This window comes from Perna viridis, chromosome 6 (assembly GCF_037379345.1).
Source record: "Perna viridis isolate PV_CMFRI_1.1 ecotype Kerala chromosome 6, ASM3737934v1, whole genome shotgun sequence".
Lineage (NCBI taxonomy): Eukaryota > Metazoa > Mollusca > Bivalvia > Mytilida > Mytilidae > Perna > Perna viridis.
Window position 1 is genome coordinate 7,017,882 of NC_142450.1, and position 18,887 is coordinate 7,036,768.

General features: G+C 34.8%; 1 protein-coding gene and 1 long non-coding RNA gene across 2 annotated transcripts in view; one reads left to right on the top strand and one right to left on the bottom strand.

Moving 5' to 3' along the window:
- LOC148613491 (NKG2-D type II integral membrane protein-like) overlaps positions 1-18,887 on the bottom strand; it is a 32,922-nt gene that overhangs the window by 680 nt on the left and 13,355 nt on the right. Inside the window, exons 2-5 of the mRNA XM_088586114.1 lie at positions 5,786-5,833; positions 3,553-3,717; positions 2,655-2,761; positions 1-97 (exon numbers count right to left, since the gene is read on the bottom strand). Of these exons, the coding sequence (XP_088442240.1) occupies positions 1-97; positions 2,655-2,761; positions 3,553-3,717; positions 5,786-5,833 (417 nt within the window). The remainder of the gene's footprint in view (positions 98-2,654; positions 2,762-3,552; positions 3,718-5,785; positions 5,834-18,887) is intronic.
- Positions 7,754-13,724, top strand: LOC148613492 (uncharacterized). Its single transcript, XR_015923140.1, has 2 exons — positions 7,754-7,920; positions 12,493-13,724. It is a non-coding gene; the product is annotated as an uncharacterized LOC148613492 (long non-coding RNA).

Consider the following 18,887-nt stretch of genomic DNA (forward strand, 5'->3'; position numbering starts at 1 on the left):
CTTCACTATTCAGTTCGAAAGCCTTCTTGTCTATGAATGCCTGCTCCTCTGGAGAGTTTATCGAGACTAAGCTGCCACACAAACCTTCACATGTTTTCTAATTTAAAAAAAAATCAACCGTTTTTTAACGCTTTAAAATATAAAATATTATATCATACAAAACGGAATAAAATTAAAAGAATGAAGCTAATAAACAAAGAACAAAGATTAAATGAATGATACCAGAAGAAAACAATCTCTGGATGCTAACTCATCTACTATGACGATACTTGCTCTGTTATAATGGGAAACATCTTCCATTAAAGCAACACAATACAGACAATTTTCTTAGGAAGGTAATAGTGTTGATACCCGTGAGCATGGGAAGACTTTAATTAACTAAAATGAGATTGACTAAGAAAGAAAGGGCAATACCAAACAAATCTCGTTTTGAATTCAATAGGACCCGCATAAAGATATGAAATCTTTGGTGGGAAAATTAAAGGCTCACTTTTTGCCCCATTCACCAGTTGTGCGCCCAACTCCTTGAAGATAGTTGTATACGGGGAAACTTATGTCGAAACATACATGTATAACTTATCTCGCAAAAGGGGCATTGTACTCGTGTCCCTGCAAGAGACATTTTGTTCTGGGATGGACATATTACAAGGGATTATATATGGTCCCATATGGTGACAGGATGGGAAACAGTGGGAAGGAAATGATATAGACTCCAACAATCCATGCAGTTAAACGGGAAGAAAATACAGAACGGTCATGGAAGACAGCTGATTGCCTTACATTTGCGCATCAGTGAGGTTCTGACAGGATCTGAATCATTAATCAGGTGCATGATAGAAATGCAGGGCGGCTATTAGTTGACTATAAAAGACGATGGAAAGTTAATTTGGCAGGCATTTTCCAACCGGGTACTCAGGAGTGGTCCACTCAGTGGCAACTGAGTTGGGCTCTAGAGGGGAAAATAAGTAAATACAACGCTCTTTTTGCTCCAGCGAAACTGCAATAATGTATATGATGGCTTGGTAATGTAGCTCTAAAAGCGGCTTTGCGTTATGGCTTTAAGGTGGGATGTTACAAAACGATGTTCCGTTGTGAGAGTTACCAGACGTTTTAGTACGCACAAAACTTTTCAGAGTCTGCACAAAGTATGGATACCACAACGCCTAATCTGGGTTTCAAGACATTTCATGCGGACTTCTGTACAACCGAGTGTCTGAGAACTTCACTTTCGAAATTTCCTAGGTCAACTGTCTTTCAGTGTACATGTACTTGCTCAGACTAAGATAAAACCACAAAACGTTGTACTCAATATGTTATTTTATGAGACTACATAAAGTATAGAATCTGGGTTACAAAAAATATACACAAGGCCGCTGTAAGGCCACCAAGGATATTGACTCGGGTTTCCAGATTAGTTTCAGAATAACTACATATATAGGACGTCGCTTACGCCCCGTCCCTAATAATTTATAGGATTTTAAAAATCTTGGACAAACCAACTAAGCCAATCGAGAAAATTTATTCAGGGCCATGAAATTTCGAGATGTGTCATCTATAGCTTCTTAAAGGGGGCAACTCCCCATTTTAATAATAAATGGTACACCAACAATTCAGTTGTAACACTTACAAACAAGTTATTTAATAGAATGTTTAGATGTTGTCACTGATACAATACTAACTATCCTTAAGTGGCAAAAATGGCTGAAACCAAATATTTTAAGGTGCTCTAATTCAGTGGTTCAACTGAAAGGGACCATAAGGAATTTGGTTTTCGAAACCATGCCTAAGACTACCTATTAAACTTTTGAACCTCCGTAATCATCGCAATCTATCTATTTAAATAATAAACTGGCAAGCCCAACGATGACATTTCTGTTCGTTGAAGGTCTTTCCATGTGTTAAAAAAATATTGGGTACTTGCATTGTACCTACTTTAGTTGATGGGTGAACTAGATGCCCTAGTAAATCGAGGAATACATTATATGTTGCTGTGGTGACCAACCGAGAGAAATGATTTTGCAAAAAGAGACTTAAGGTGCAGATGAAAGAACAGATGCTTTTAGTTCGTAAATATAACCAAAAAAGCCCTTAATAGTACCATGAAGGAAAAGAGCTCTTTGTCCTTTCCTCACGCTTGTACATCTGAAAAAGGACTATAAACAAGATACTTTAACACTATCAAGAAGACATTCAGGATGTTGTCCATCATTACGATTAGTGGATATATACGATGTGAAACTAATTTAAGTTATTTTATGGCAAACAAAAGCGTCTAAAATAGAGAGTTCATTTATCACTTATTAAATTAAAGAAAAAAATATTTCTTAATAAAAAGAGGACGGTTCTTAAAGACAAAATTCACCTGTCCTGCATTCTCCTGGTTTTCAGAAACAAAAATGGAGAGAAAAGAAACCAAATAAGTGATGGAAGAGTTAAAATACCTTTATAAGTAATGATATGCTTATGAACGTTCCTTGCCGTGTTCTCCGACAATTCCAAATAGCATGTGATTCAATTTCAACTCCCTTCTTCTAGTACTCCCCCCCCCCTTTTGCACTTTCCGACCATTGGAAAAATGTCGTCATATTTGAACCTTACGCGCTTTATCGTCACAAACATATATAACAAATATATATAACAAACCCATCACTTACCAGAGCATCGGTAAGGTTTTGCAGGTTCTCCTTAGAACTGAATATATAAGTTGAGTTCTCGAACACAACTTTTGTATCATTTGGATGAACGTTGCCTTCTAGAACACCTGTCAAAAAGAAATCAAAGCCTGAATTAATTGATTTAATGAAACACTAGTCACCAAATTGCCTACGTCTTGTGATAGAATCAAGTGAATAGCATAATTGAGTGCACAAGTGAATTTCTCATGAACTTTTCATCTTGCCCGAGTTATTGCCTACTCTACATGGTGCTTAATGTAAATGGTGGATTAAGTCATCAATCCTATTTCCCCTGTTATTATTGTCTCGTATTGATCTATATGGAATTTCCATTGCTAAAATAGATGTATGTAAAATCATATCTCTATCCTACATGAATCTTTCACGAACAAATAAACTCTTCGTGCTTTGCTGAAAGTTATAACTTCAAGGGCATCTATTTCAATTTAATTGGAATTAGATAATGTACAATTAGAATATCCATGTGTAGTGAACTTCACCATTAAGTCGTATGATTTTATTAACTATAGATATTTAACGATGGGTCGTGTTATCATTAAGTTGAAAGTTTCTGCTGCATGTTTATGTATATCTCTTTTAGCATAGTATTTGTGTTGCGAATGGAGATCGCAGGTTTTTCTTCATTCCTCTGCTACTTTCAAATTACGTACATTATGAAATGAAAAAATTCTTCCATGTATGTTTTTGGTGGTTTACGGTGTTAACTCAGAAGTTGTTTTTCATTGTTCCTTTGATCTATTTTGAATTCCATGATCATGACAGATACATATTCAATCTTCTATCCCATGGACACAGATTGTTCCATTAGTCTGCGACTTTCTTAATATTACAATGTGAAATAAAATATAAAACTCACAAGATGGAATAGGGTTATCCCATTCACCATTATTGGTGCACGTTGTTATATTCTTCCCGCAGAGATTGTATCCTTTCAAACAGTTGAAGGCCGTGGTATTCCCAATTTCGCTTCCGCCTTCAGATTTTATTCCGTTCAGTGGCGAAACAACCTCCGGGCATTGTTCTGTTAATATTATTTGAAACGATTACTTCTAAGAATTTTGATCTTAATCACATCCAAAATTGGACTAATGTCTTGTTCTTTTCGTAATCAATATCAGCTTTGTGTACACAAAATTAAATTCTGTCATAACACAATCATTTTGGTCGTACAAAACTATGTTATACAGACTTGTTTTATCATCACTTCAATATTGTTATGACAAAATTAAGTTTGCTAGACAAAATTCATTTTGTCAAATAGGTATGCAAATATTGACTTATTTGCATAGGAAATTTGCTTTTGTTACCTGATATGGAAATTAAATTTATGAGATCAAACTGAAATTGTATACAAAATGTTGATTAATTTACTTGGCATTCAGTGATTTTGTAAGTTAAATTAATTTTTGTGGAGACAGAAGTGAAAATTTAACGCACAAATCAATTTGTATGCATTTTTTTTACAGAATCCTTTGGCTATGCAGATGAATTCTCACATCACGATTTTGTAAAAAGGCCTCTCATTGGATATAGTAACCGCGGTTCTCGCAGGTTTCCGATTACTCCGAGCGATACGCTATTCTGCTAAAGTAAGTAATACCTAATAAAGTATATATGTCAGATACAGGACATTTTGTACAATATTGATTTTTCTAATATGACGTCCTTCTCTGGCTTAATCCGGATAATGGAAGATATGGATCAGAGAATTCATTTGCATATCTAAAGGATTCTGTAAACAAATTTGCATACAAAATTGACTTTTGTGATACAAATTGACATCTGTGACACAAAAATGACTATTGTAACATAAAAGTGAATTTTGTGTTAAATTGAATGCAAAGGTGATTTTGTTATGACAGAATTCAATTTTGTAAATAAAAATTTAATTTTGTCATAAGATTTCTCAGTTTTGTATGCAAATTAGTTCACAAACTAAACTAATTTGCATACAAAATTTACTTTTGTTACCCAATATTCAAATTAGGTAACAAAAGTTTGCTTGTTGGGGTTTAACGCCCGAGCAGCAATATTTCAGCTATATTCAGGCGATGAACATGAAGTGGATGATAAAATGAACATGAAATGATGATGAAATGAAAAATGGGATGGGACACAAGGACAATGGGGTCAACAAATTTTGATTGCCACTGGAAATAGGGAGAGGTGGGTAGGGTTGGGCAATTTAGCCTCCTGTGGTTCCTACTCCGGGAGAATACCACAGTAGGTTTTTTAATTTGCGAGGAACGTGGCATCTTTCCTAATACGGTGCACCACTATGGTTTGCGGTCAGGTTTTCCGTATTATAGCCTGACAACCCCAGCATGTAACACACCAGGGGTACACCATTTCACCACCTGGGTCACACAACCCAGTTGCCCTGTGGGCAGAGCGTCCTAGCTCCCGGCTAAGGTTCGGAGCACTATTCATCGCCTTTTACGACAAGCTTAGCGCTGCTGCAGGCCTATTCTTTTGACACCCGGACCTGCACGGGTAAAATCTGTGATACAAAAAGGAATTTTATCATGACAAACGTAACGTTTGTCCACTGAAAGACTACTTTGTATGAAAAAATTTAAATTTGCAGTGCGTTATGATTTTTTTAATCTGAACTCATTTTGTTGAACAAAACTCACTTTTGTCAGTACAAAATTGAATTTTCAGTACAAAACCACAAGAGTCCCATTCGGCGCCCCGTAAAATTTCACATTCCATCTAAAAAACTTTATAGAGTACCCTTCTCAAAACTTTAAATAGCATAGTTTTGTGGGTTTTAAATACTAATTCTAGAGCATAGACACAATGTATAAAGTCCAAACCAAATAACTATAGCGTTCATTATTTTAGAAGTACTTTTCATTTCGGTTTTACAGTCACTACAGATGCACCGGAAATCTATAATCATTCGATCAGAACCAGTCATGGATGGTTATATTTCAAATAATACAAAGTTATTCAATGTTCCATAGTTTAGCTCTCTCTCTAGCGATTGATCGATCGATCGAAGTCCTCGGTCAATATAATCTGAACAGATCCATCTATAATGCATTGAATTCGTTGAAAGTCCCCAATTAAGAAGTATCACTTACTTTTTGGAGTCTTTGTCACACATTTCCTACGAACACCATATATCCAGGCTTAAATAGAAATAAATGTCAAAATTATAGGCCATGAAAAAACATTTGGAAATAATTATTCAACTATGAAATTCACATGATTAGGCTATTGTGTCCTGCCTTTCCTTGATATAATTTTCTGCAAAGAACGAAATCGTCAGCAATAAAGTGGGTCAAAGTCTCTTTTTTTGTTTTTTTTTTTTTTTTTAAAAATTAAAAATGTTAAAATGGTCTGTAATACAAAAACGTCGATATACTAACTAAATATGGGAATAAAATATTTTTTAAAACATACGCTACGTGTGTGTTAAAAAATTGAAATTTCGCTAATATTGTTTCACCCTCAAAACAAATACGAATACTTTAGAAAACGATTATTTTATATAGTATTACAAAAAATGAAATGCTAATTAAGTTATTCAATAATTAGTTGACAAGAAATCCGGCTTGCAAGGATCCACCTATTATTGTTATTGTCGTATTTTGGAAACGATTTTCGCTTTCGCTCGGGGTAAAATAATAATAAAATGGAGTTTCCGTGATTTATTTCGATTCTAATAGGACAATAACGGTACTTTTTTACATTTTCGTGACCTATTACAGTCGCCTTAGATGCGCCATATTTGTCCATATTTGGCTGTACACTTTACACTAGCTATGAAAATTGAAATAGTCGCTAGTGAAACTTTGCTTTGTATTTTTATAATAAAGTAAAGTGGGTATTAAAGTAGAACGATGTTAGATATGGCAATTATAACGTCACAGTTTCCACATATGGACAGACACAATGTTTTATTCTTGTATGGTTTCATACATTATGGTTCACGTGGTACATGGTGAGTGCTGTCGAGTATATGTGCGAGTGATTTTTAGGGAATATAATATGACTTTTCTAAAACACAACGTTTAATATCTTTATTAAATATGAATCTGATGTTCATTCGCGATACTGAAATGAATGAAAACAGCTGTTACACATCAGAATGTTACGTGTGTTGGTTTACATGATTAAATTAAAGTGGAAAGTGATTTACACACACACAAGCCACGCCCAATAAGTCGCGTGTTGCTCATATGACAATCGAAAATCGACCACAGTTATGGTCTCAAAGCTTGTTAAGGACGTCATATTAGAGTTGTTCGCAGAGTTGCCTCAATTTACACGTTTGTATCAAATATCCACCGAAATAAGTGTATTAGCCAATTCATATTTAGTACTTCTTGTTATATTTTTTGGTGCAATGGTCATGAACAAATAGCATAGGATAGAATTGGGAAGGGGGATTTTAGATATCCAGTCGGAGCGCCGCGTTCGGTGGAGGTAGAAAAGTAGTCATTTTTTTGTCCACCGGAAAGATCAGTCCGTCACCGACTCTTTCGTGGTGGCGATAGTATCGTCTTGGCAGTTGATCTTTGTTTACATCGTGCGGCTCTGGTAATTGTGTTGTTTGTCATAAATTATGAGAATTTAGATCCAGATAAACCGATTTGTATAAGAAACCATATTTTTCGAGGTGACTCACATACTGTCAACATTTTTCTATGCCCACTTTCTTCAAACTTTACCTGGGTATTCAGGCGCTTCGTCGGCGAGAGTTAAGGAAAAATATGGCGGGTAAATACCACTGTCCGAAATAACTGACACAATTGCATTCCCGGGATTGTTTTTACAAAGTACGACCATAAGTAGGGCGGCAAGATGTGTATGTAGTCTCTCGATTCCAGAAACGCCCATCATAATTCTATTTAACTCAAAACATGAAATACAGGACAAAAAATTAAGCTTGTATTTATTTTATTTTGCTAATATATTTCTGGTGTTATTGCCGTTCTATTAAAATGTTTTATCTACATGAACATGCATTAACGTACTATTTAAAATAAAATCTGACAGATGGGATTATTGTAATTACGTTTTTTTTTCAGAAAAAAGTAGCTATGGGTTGGCTGTTTTTCCTCAATGGTTAGAGGTCAAAATCACTCACTCAAACAAGCGATGGACATACTATAAAAAAGGGTCCAGTTACACTGTTCGTGAACTGCCATGAAAACAAATCTGCTTATAGAACTGTTGACCCATTAACAGTATACATCATGGAGTAATCAAGGTAACCAAGGATCTAGTGGTTATAGAAAAGGATAAGGAAATACAAGTATATTTTTAAATTTGTATACCATCACAATCTTAATATATTAAATTATCAGTTATTTTCATTAAACAACAAGTTTAAATAGAACATAAAATTAACAGAGTAAGCTATAAGAAAAAAAATACCTGTCAAAAAGTTGTCGATTTTTAATTTCAAGATATTTTGGACAACACTTCACCACTTATAAGTACGAATGTGTAATCATTTGTTAAAACAATGAAATTACAATTGTATTGAAGTCTCCTGTATAAAAATTCAATACTTGCCATGGTGTATTTACTCGTTTGTAACATGGATATTTAAGAACAAGATAAAACAAAAGTTAATTTTTAAATTTTTAAAGGAAATTATTAGCATCTCCAATTTTAAATTGGAAAGAAGCAATCGTAGTTCGCTCAGATTTCACATGCTAAGATTTAATGCAGATTCATGGTTGTACTTTCGGCTTAAGAACAGAAATCTGTGTCAGTTTGTTTTTGTTAATCACACAAGTCCATATTTTAAGTTTCTGACATTGAGACACTTCTTATCAGGTATGAATGTTGAATGCTGTTTTTCAAATACAAATACACATGCATGTATGCATAATTTAGGTTACAGACCACCAATTCAACCAATGAGCATTTGGAACGTACGCAAAAATAGTCCTACGCAGAAATTACCCCTGTTCCTCATAGTGCTGTGAAAAAAAGTTCTCATCTTATTTAAAAAATTTAAACAGTTTCTGAAAGGAAAAACATTTCTGTACATTTTATAGGTGCATTTTGCTTCTTGTGATGTGAAGCCTAATCTCCATATTGATTTTTAAATTTACCCCTATCTTGTGAAAACACTGGGATTTCCCATGCTATTTATAGACCCTTCACTTCCGGTGACCAGTACTGCACTGCAAGTCTGCTAACCCCACATGGCATTCTGAGGATTGTGAGCTGACATATGTAGAATCATGCTGATATATAGTCCTCTGCAGGTTAAAGTTAAGGTAAAGTCCAGAGAAGCCATTGAATATTGTGAAATTAGCATAGAAGCCTATGGGAAGTGGAATTAGTGGTTTTTAGCCTTAAGCTGAAGCCATGGCGAAATGAAAAGTTTCTTGAAATAGCTTTAAACTACTTGAAGATCTTGTTAACTTTGCCATGAGAGGAATACACTACAAAAATCCTTCAAAATATGCATTTTTTTAAGTTATAGTTCCAAATTATGGAAAATTGGTCTTTTTGGCTGATTTTTATGTCCTATCTTGTAAAAAGTGTAGAAAATTTAGTAAAAATATCAAATATTAAACTTTGAGGGCTATATTTACCTAAATATGGTGGTAATAAGCACTTGAAATCAAGTTTTGTGTAGAATTGAGCAAAAATTAGGTTAGAAATGAGGAAAAACTCACTTTCATTACTGCGGTTAAGGCCAAATAAGCATTCCCCTATGGCAACATGGAAAATCCATTATTGAGTACTTTTTTTGCTTTAGGTGCCCTTTACTGGTCATGTTTTAATGTGAAAACACTGTATTTACAAATTTAAAGCCAAATATATCACCTTTTGTGAAAATTTAAAGATTTAGGATTTTTGACATGTGATCAAGAAAAAGGGGGAGGCATGTCAGAAATAAATTTTTAAAAATAGACCAATTTCTCAGAAAATGATTACTTTTAAATCTATCTCTTTATTAATATTGTTAAAAAACAAGTTGTGATTGATTTTTTTTATTTGAAAAGTCAGAAAAAGTTCTTTGCAAATATTTAATGCATTTAAGTATGGTAGAATATTGTCACTTTTTTGCTCGCGCAACTTGGTTACCCTATATTTAAAAATCAAATATTTAAAAAAGTGCTTGTCACATTTCACTGAAACTTTGCAAATGCATTCAGTATGTGTGTAGGAAGATACCTGTATAGTTATTTATTTTTTCTAAGACAAAAAGTGACTCTTTAGGTTACAGACCACCAATTCAACCAATGAGCATTTGGAACGTACGCAAAAATAGTCCTACGCAGAAATTACCCCTGTTCCTCATAGTGCTGTGAAAAAAAGTTCTCATCTTATTTAAAAAATTTAAACAGTTTCTGAAAGGAAAAACATTTCTGTACATTTTATAGGTGCATTTTGCTTCTTGTGATGTGAAGCCTAATCTCCATATTGATTTTTAAATTTACCCCTATCTTGTGAAAACACTGGGATTTCCCATGCTATTTATAGACCCTTCACTTCCGGTGACCAGTACTGCACTGCAAGTCTGCTAACCCCACATGGCATTCTGAGGATTGTGAGCTGACATATGTAGAATCATGCTGATATATAGTCCTCTGCAGGTTAAAGTTAAGGTAAAGTCCAGAGAAGCCATTGAATATTGTGAAATTAGCATAGAAGCCTATGGGAAGTGGAATTAGTGGTTTTTAGCCATAAGTCACCCTTAATTATTTGTGTTTTTTTACATCTATGTGGTCTGTCTTCGTCAATCTGAGGTTACTGGTATTGATGCTACATGCCGACATATCAAAATAATTGTTGAGGAGTAGCTTTCCCTCTCACAAAGAGAATTCACTTTCCCGTAAGAATAAACATACTCTGTCTAGATATTTCACCAATTTCACAGTTATACCTTACATTTTATATAGAACTAATATATTTTGATATCTTGTATTTATTACAAATATGGAAAAGTATTTCCCTTTCTTATATACCACCTTCAGAAAATTTATGTCTAACATTGTGTAATAAAGGTATCTTTAAATCCCATATATTAGTAGAAAAATCATCTATTGACTGAAAAAATGTAATTATGCAGTAGTTTTATATGCATAATGAAAATTATAAAAGAATGACAAATTTCTATAATACTGTTGGATATCAACAAGTGCTCATATTCTTTGTTTGTGTGTGTGTGTGTGTGTGTGTTGGTTTTTGGAGAGTATTTAGTTCATGCTTTGCAAGCTCTGATTTGGTCGTGCAGATGGACAGGAACTAAAAAGCATCATTCATTTAAACTGAGGTTGGGAAAACTCTGACATCTCAATGTATAATGAGGAAATACTTTGAAGGAAGAAAAAAAGGTCCTCTTTAATTTTGTTAATCTCTGGATCTACAGCTCTAGTACAACCTACTTCCCACATTTTCTTTTTAAAAGTGCATTTTTCATGATTTTCATTTACTATTTGTAATGCAGACATAGCTGTCCAAAATATTAGACGGTTGTTTAATAATTTAACTGGACAAAACAACCAGCGTTTTTAAGGGATTCACAGATCACACCGCAAAAGATCCCCCTCCCACAATTTATAAATAGAAATAAATGTCCACGTCAGTATGTCCTTCATGAGTAAAGAAAAAAATATGATTCAATCGAGAATGAATTGCGAGAAAGGAAGCTGATTATGATAGCGAAAGAAAAACCATGAAACACATGATGAGCTATTGGGTTTTGGGCTTGGTATCATTTGTACGTCACTCTCACAGCATGTATCTTTCTTCATGGCTTCAAATCGTTTGTAACATCGTCTAGAGGACCCAAAAAATCAGCCTGCTTCATGTTCGTCAATCATATTGAAGGCGTGGAATATATGTACCTGACAGTTCAACATTACTTCATCTTTGCTTTGCAATCGCTTCAAGACAACCGCCAAATGTCGATTTTGTTCCCTCAACTTTCATATATTCAACCACTTTTGTAGCTTCACATGGAATGATGGGTAGTATTTGGTATTTTTAAAAAGCTCTGCGTCATTCCTATCATGAAATCACATTATTATTGGCCAATCAGAAGGCAGGGGATGCAATTATGTCAGTTAAATATAGCCCAGGGGTATTCCTAACTTGAAAGAAAATAATCACATCCCCCCTTTTGAAATGATCGTCCCGACAAATCGTTGCTCCTTTACGTTGAGTGTTTGCTCTAAAACATATCTTAAGTCTTTGAAAAACATTTCTTTTTAAATATTTTAGCGATTAACTCTGTAAAAAGAGTGTATTTTATGCTTTTTAGCAAACATGTTCACTTCCGGTTTCTTTACAACAAAGCCAAAAACGAAAATTACATTATCTCCCCTTTCCCACGTGACCAATAAGTGGAACTCTCATGTCAGCGCGGCATTACCACTGTATCCCTTAACTCATAGCATGGTCTTCAGTTATTGGATAATTATCTTAAAAAGATCCATGTTCATTCATTCGGCGAAATTCAACAGAAAGCCAAATCTATTTCTCTAGGACTCAAAAACACATACGAAAACTATAATATCTTGCTTTCTTGGTGTAAATGTAGACATTTCAATATTTTGAATTTTTCGGAACTTGACCGGAATGCGGCACTTAATTTAGTATTACCTTATAGCTTGTCTGGTGGCGCGAATGTTTGCGCTAGGAAATTATTTATGTATTCGCCGTTAGTGAGCCCAAAGAGGTATGTCATTTGTATTATTCGTGTGTTTTTGATTGATTACTATAAAATACCTTTTCATTACGAAATGTTGTTTTTAGGTTTATTTGAGGTTGAATATCGTGACTGACATATGTTTTATGTTTTTTATTGTAGTTTTCACGTCAATGGTTTGATTTATGAGTCAATGGTTATGATTTATGCGTCAATGGTTATGATTTATGCGTCAATGGTTTGATATATGCGCCAATGGTTTTACGATTTATGCGTCAGTAGTTTTAATAACTATGGTTTATGTGTCAAAGGTTAACGATTGATCATTGATATGCGTCTGTGTATTATGGATTATGCCTTCATTTTTATGTGTATATGTGAACTTTGCGATACTTTCCGATATGTACATTTGAACTGTTATACCTTAATAAATCATTGACAGTTGTACATTTGGGTTGCTACTTTTATTTTAATGTGTGCGCCACCACGGTAGTATCCACCACTGCCGTGAGAGTGAAAATTATATTACCTGTAGTGTGAATTAACAACAAAAAAAACTTTATTTGGTTGTGCGAAACATGAACAAACGAGTGACGCTAGATTACTTAGATACATTAAAAAAGGAACGAGAACTGTGAATGACAATTTAACTTATACACCAGTTGTTGTTGGTGATAGTGAAGGCAAACGTTTAAAATGTTCTACTGGTAGAAGGAGTAAATTATATTGCAAAGGAAGCTCGACATCAGTAGATATAATCACATGGATAAATAGGAACCTAAATAAAGTTATTGAACAGTTCGGACCTATTCGAATCTACTTTTGGATAGATACTTGTGATTTAACCATATTCAAAGATAGTTATATTTCTTTAAAGGTAGAAAAATCAGTGAAGCCTTAAAGGACAATTTACAGTATATTTAATATACTGTAAATTGTTCTTTAGTGATGACATTATTTTAAACCAGACAGTAGACTCTGTTAATTATTTCATTGAGGAACTTAATAAAGAAATTAATTCATGTTATCCTTAATTCAACCAGGACTTAGTGCGAAGCAGGAAACAGTTCAACTGTGGTAGTATCTAGTACGGATTAATAATTCCAAAACGAGTAAAACTGACTGTAACGTTTATTACGGGAGTAAAAACGAGGATCTCAGAATATACAACATGTTCAAATATATACTGTTCAATTATATAAGACACTTCCATCAGTCAATGTGAATCTGGACATAAACATTCTATGTGTCCAGTTAATCCGCCCATTTTATTATTTGTGTACAAGTATTTTTGTCCTCCAGGTATATTTGTGTACAAGTATTTTTGTCCTCCAGGTATATTTGTGTACAAGTGTTTTTTGTTCTCCATGTATCGATACATTTCCTTTGACTTGTTTATTACTTGTTACTTGTTTTTTTATAATATGTTCTTTTACTTCCCGCCCCGTGCAGGTCCGGGTGTCAAAAGAATTGGCCTGCAGCAGCGCTAAGCTTGTCGTAAGAGGCGACTAAATAGTGCTCAGAAACCTAGCCGGGGCTAGGCGCTGTGCCCAAAGAGCAACTGGGATGTGTGCCTCAGATGGTGTAATGGGGTACCCCTGGCGTGTTACTTGCTGGGGTTGTCAGGCTATAATACGGAAAACCTGACCGCAAACCATAGTGGTGCACCGTGTTTGGAAAGATGCCACGTTCCTCGCAAGTTAAAGAACCCTGTTGTGGTATTCGATAGAAGTAGGAACCTTTGCGCTCCGTCACTGGAGGCTAAATTACCCAACCCTACCCATTCCCTCCTTTTATCTTGTGGTAATCAAAATTTGTCGACCCCATTATCCTTATGTCCCATCCTTTTTTTCATTCATCGTTTCATGTTCATTTTATCATCCCTTTCATGTTCACCGCCTGAATATAGCTGAAATTGCTGCCCGGGCGGTAAACCCCAACAAAAACTTTTACTTCCCCTTTTTGGTTGTTTTATACCCGTAAGTGCATATAATTCATTTTGTAATTAACATGAACCACACTAATTCTTAAAGTCATCACACATTCCTACATTTCTCAAAATAACAATTTAATCAACAATGTCCAAGCACTGTCCTATCACATTTCCTCCCTTTCTCAAAGAATTATCGCAGATAATTCAGCAAACGGCCGGTAACCGTACTTGCATTGTGGAAGTACTCGGTAATTGTGTACAGTCAATTTCATTTCGAAAAATCCGTCCCCAGAAACTAGGCACACATCAAATGAGAAAAGTTGTATAAGGATGATTACGAATCTGAGTGAATTCCTCAGCAATTGCAGAACTACCAGGATTGGTACATTACTTAATATTGTTCATCTCTGTCCAATTTATTGTTAATCACTGCATTTGTAATCATGAATTGTCAATGTCCGTCACCGCACGAAGATCATAAATGAAGTTCCTCGCTCCAGCCGTTCTCTGTTCCATGATTATATAGTATCGTCAGTTTGTGTGAGGTTGCCATAGTCGTCTCCCTTGTAATTGCCACCACCGCTAAGGGTTGTTATCCATTGTGTTGCGTCTCGAACGAAGGGTATATCTTGGAGACTGTTTTCATGACTACTTGTTCAACTTTGTTTTCGTCTAAGTCGCAGTATCGTGTATTACGTAACCCAGAGTCAGCATCTGTCGACACCGTTCGCACCAGTTTATACCCATTTGCAGACTTGCCTCTGTTTTTCTGGCCAACTATGAGTGTCTGCAAAAACTAGCTTGTCGACAATAACGAAATATCCCAACCCCAATGAACATGGCAATTAACAATGAGATACCTGCATTCCCACAATTTGGAATATGAAAACTAGTATCAATTGTTCGTAAATCTTTTACTGATTGGTTAGATTCTTCATTGGTATGGTTTCCATATATTGCAATGTGTTGGGAAGCTCATCAATAGTAAAATTAGGCAAAGCTAAATGAAAATGTTTCCATATTGTTAATTCTGACATATTGTAAATTTCAATTAATCTTTTTAATGGTGGTGAACTTTGAAAACAGTCTTCGCCTTTGTAATATGGTAAAACTGTTAAAGAATCACTATTAGCAGAACAAGAAGTTTTTAACTTTACTAATCCAATAGGTGGATTTATTCTTGTGGTAGATAATAGGGAAGGATGACGACAAACTGCAGAGATTCTTAATCTTTTTTGTGTGGCTATTACCCAAAGACCTTCCCGTATGTGATCTGCCATAAGGAGAATTGAATTAGGATAAAATGAGTGTTTGGGATATTTTTGTTTTTCATGAAAAGAGTAACGATACATGTCTTACTCAAGTTTGTTGGATAGACTGGACTTTTAATGTTGCAAAACCCTACTAATGGATTGGAACACATTCATCTGAAGTCAATAACACATATTGCGTTCTAGCCTTATTAACTGCCAATGCATTACTTTCTAATTTATACTTAGCAATCAGTGATAATCTACCACTACGATTAGAAATCGTAGGAATAGTTAAATTGTGGGCCTGAAAAATTTCCAATTCTCCTTGATAGTCAAGCAAAGGTAAAGAAAAAATAATTAAAATTTTATCATCTTGAATTAAAGTTGAACATGTTAGAGATTTATAATAATTCCACAAGTCTTTTTTTTTGGATCGGAAGATAATTGTAAAAATGAAGGTAAATGACCCTGTACGTCCAGAAAAAAGGCTTCTGAACTCTGAAGGTAATATAAGTGAAGGCAATAAATGGCCTAAAGATAACATGTTTAACTGAAGTTTCCAATTATTTAAATAAAATAAATCTTTTTCAATCATGAAATGAATTTCTTTAACTAAACCCCGCAAATGAAAATTAAGTGCCATGAAATTTTCTACACTTACAATATGTTTCTCTAAAATTTCTGTATTGTTTTGCAGACGACCTATGAGTCCCCTATACTTAGTGACCAATGAATTCAAAAGTTCCCTATTTTGAAAAACCTCATTTCTCGTCAAATTTAAAATCGATATATATACTTTCGGACACTACATGTGTAATCGTTTTCTGATTACGACCAAATAACCAAAGAGCAGGAAGACGACCAGATGGAACATCACCATGTCTACAATAAACGAGACCAATAACTAGTCAAATTATACAACAAAACAATTAAAATAAAACAACAACAACTAAATATGCATATGAGATACGAAACATACAACTCAACAACTAAGACCACAATAAACGAAGGCGCACTCATGAAATCAATTGTGTGGACTAAAACATACATAGTTCACTAACATAAGCACAATTAGACACCAAAATGAATGAACAAAAAGAACACAATCATTTTTATTATGTACATGCGGTATTGTCCCGATAGGGTATTGTCTGGAATAGCGTTCCAGAAACTGATAATCAAGGCGCCAGCTTTGCAAAACGGCTCTTCTGCAAGCAAAACACAAATACTGCCAGAAGTGTTAACATGGCTGGTTCATTTTCAGGTTCTCTAAAGTAAAGTGCCATCTGCATAAAAGAGATACGAACCAAACGTTATAACAACAGATAACTTCTAAAATTTTGGTTAAATGCCAACGAGTTCAACAACTGACTTCGATCGATCGGAACCACCATTTTCCAGTTAACTTTAAAAGAACCATAACTAAGATTTCAAAATGATTAAAAAAAATAAAACAATGAAAATGAATGATACGACTACAATGAAAACTTTTGTGAACATCTGAATTGTTCACAGACCAACAAATAAAAACTTGACATATGCACAATAAAATTGACAACAGAACCACAAGATCAATATGAATGAATTAAATGCATTGCAAAGTAATTTTTTGCAAGGCATCCAAAGCCATTTTGAATTTCTCATTTCTTTTTGAGGATCGAGAATGAAGACGTTTCTTACGTGATGAAATTATACGTTTTGGAATAACAGCATCCACTGACATCTCTTCTCCACTGCTTGATGACCTGGTTGACCCTGTTGAGCCGACCTCTGACGAAAAGGATTCTGAAATGTACTTATCAGAATGTGACGAAGAAAAAGGAGAAGAATTTTCACCAGATGAAGTTGTAGTAATTACTTCCATATCAGTATCTATATCAGTCTCAGAAAGAGATTCCTGCTTAATTTTGATACCCTTTACCAACGGAGTTGAAAATCACTGAGCTAATGAGGTGTCATCCTCAGACGACGAAGTGGGTTCTTCCTTAACAACCCGTTTGTGCCTCTTTGGTTTAATTAACTGAGCCAAAGGAATATTATCATCTGACGTTATTGCATCGTTGTTGGTTGGATCTGAACTTACTGAGTCTAACCTACCTTGACTGTCCATTTCTGACGTCTCTGGAGGTACTACATACCTAGGTCTGCGAAACTTTCTTCATGTGACTTTTGGTATTTCCCATCCAACGGTGCTAATCTTAAATGTTCAGCATGAGCTTTAGTAGTACTGTTATCTAACTGATTCTTAATAATAAAAGTAAAAGGACCTATCTTTTCAATAATCCGAAAATACGGCCGCCAATTGCCTTGTAACTTAGTTGTTTTGAGATGATTTTTGTAATACACGGGATCGCCAATTTGAAATGCCACGACCTTAGCCCCTTTGATTGCATTTTCTGCTTGTTTCCTTTTAGATTTTTTCATGATCTTGTAAGTTTCCAGAAAAGTGCGATATTGAGTTTGTAGGATAATTTTATGAAACTCTTCACCCTCATATTTTTGACAAGGTTTTAACAAATTCTCTAAAGGAAGAACACAATCCCTATTAAATAAAGCAACAATGGAGATTGCCTAAAAGACTCATTGACATTGACACAAATGTCTATTAAAGCATGGTTTAGATGTAAAATCTTCACAGTGTACATCGTCTGCAGTTTATTAGAAAGAATATCATGTAATGTTCAATAACAACGCTGTTTTGGCATTACTTTGAGGGTGGTAAAAACTTGTTTTAACATGTTCTATTCGCATTTCCTAAAGAGTCTCTTTCATCATACGATTACAATTTTCAAGACCATTATCAGTTGTAATTTGCGAAGGACAACCATACCTGTTGATTATATGCTCAAAAAGCAGCTCAGTGACATTGTCAGCATTCTTAGACTTTACTGATAAAACCAATAACGTACCTGTTTCCGGTAAGAGTAGTCGGATAAGGTCCACTGAGGTCTAGGCCAATACAAGCATGTGGATAAGGTAGCATGCCAATCTGCTGTACTGGTGGTTTAATTTTCTTCAAATTTCTGGTCTGACAAGATACACAAGTAGAAATATAACAAATGTATGTACATATTAGGCCAATAATATTTACTTTTCAGTGCATCAAACATTCTGTCCGAACCTGGATGACCCATGTTATCGTGAAACGCCTTGAAAACCATTTCATGCATGTGTGAAGGGACGTACAAGCGCATTGTCGAGATGTGTCGCTATTAGACACAAAATATAAATGACCATCTTCGGCTACAATAAACTTCTTCTGGTTGCTTTTCGTTGCTTTGCCAGTTAACAGATCGTCTCTCAATTTAACAATGGGCTTATCTTTCTCTTGCTCAGCTTTCAAATTTATTGTATCAAACTCGTCAGAACGA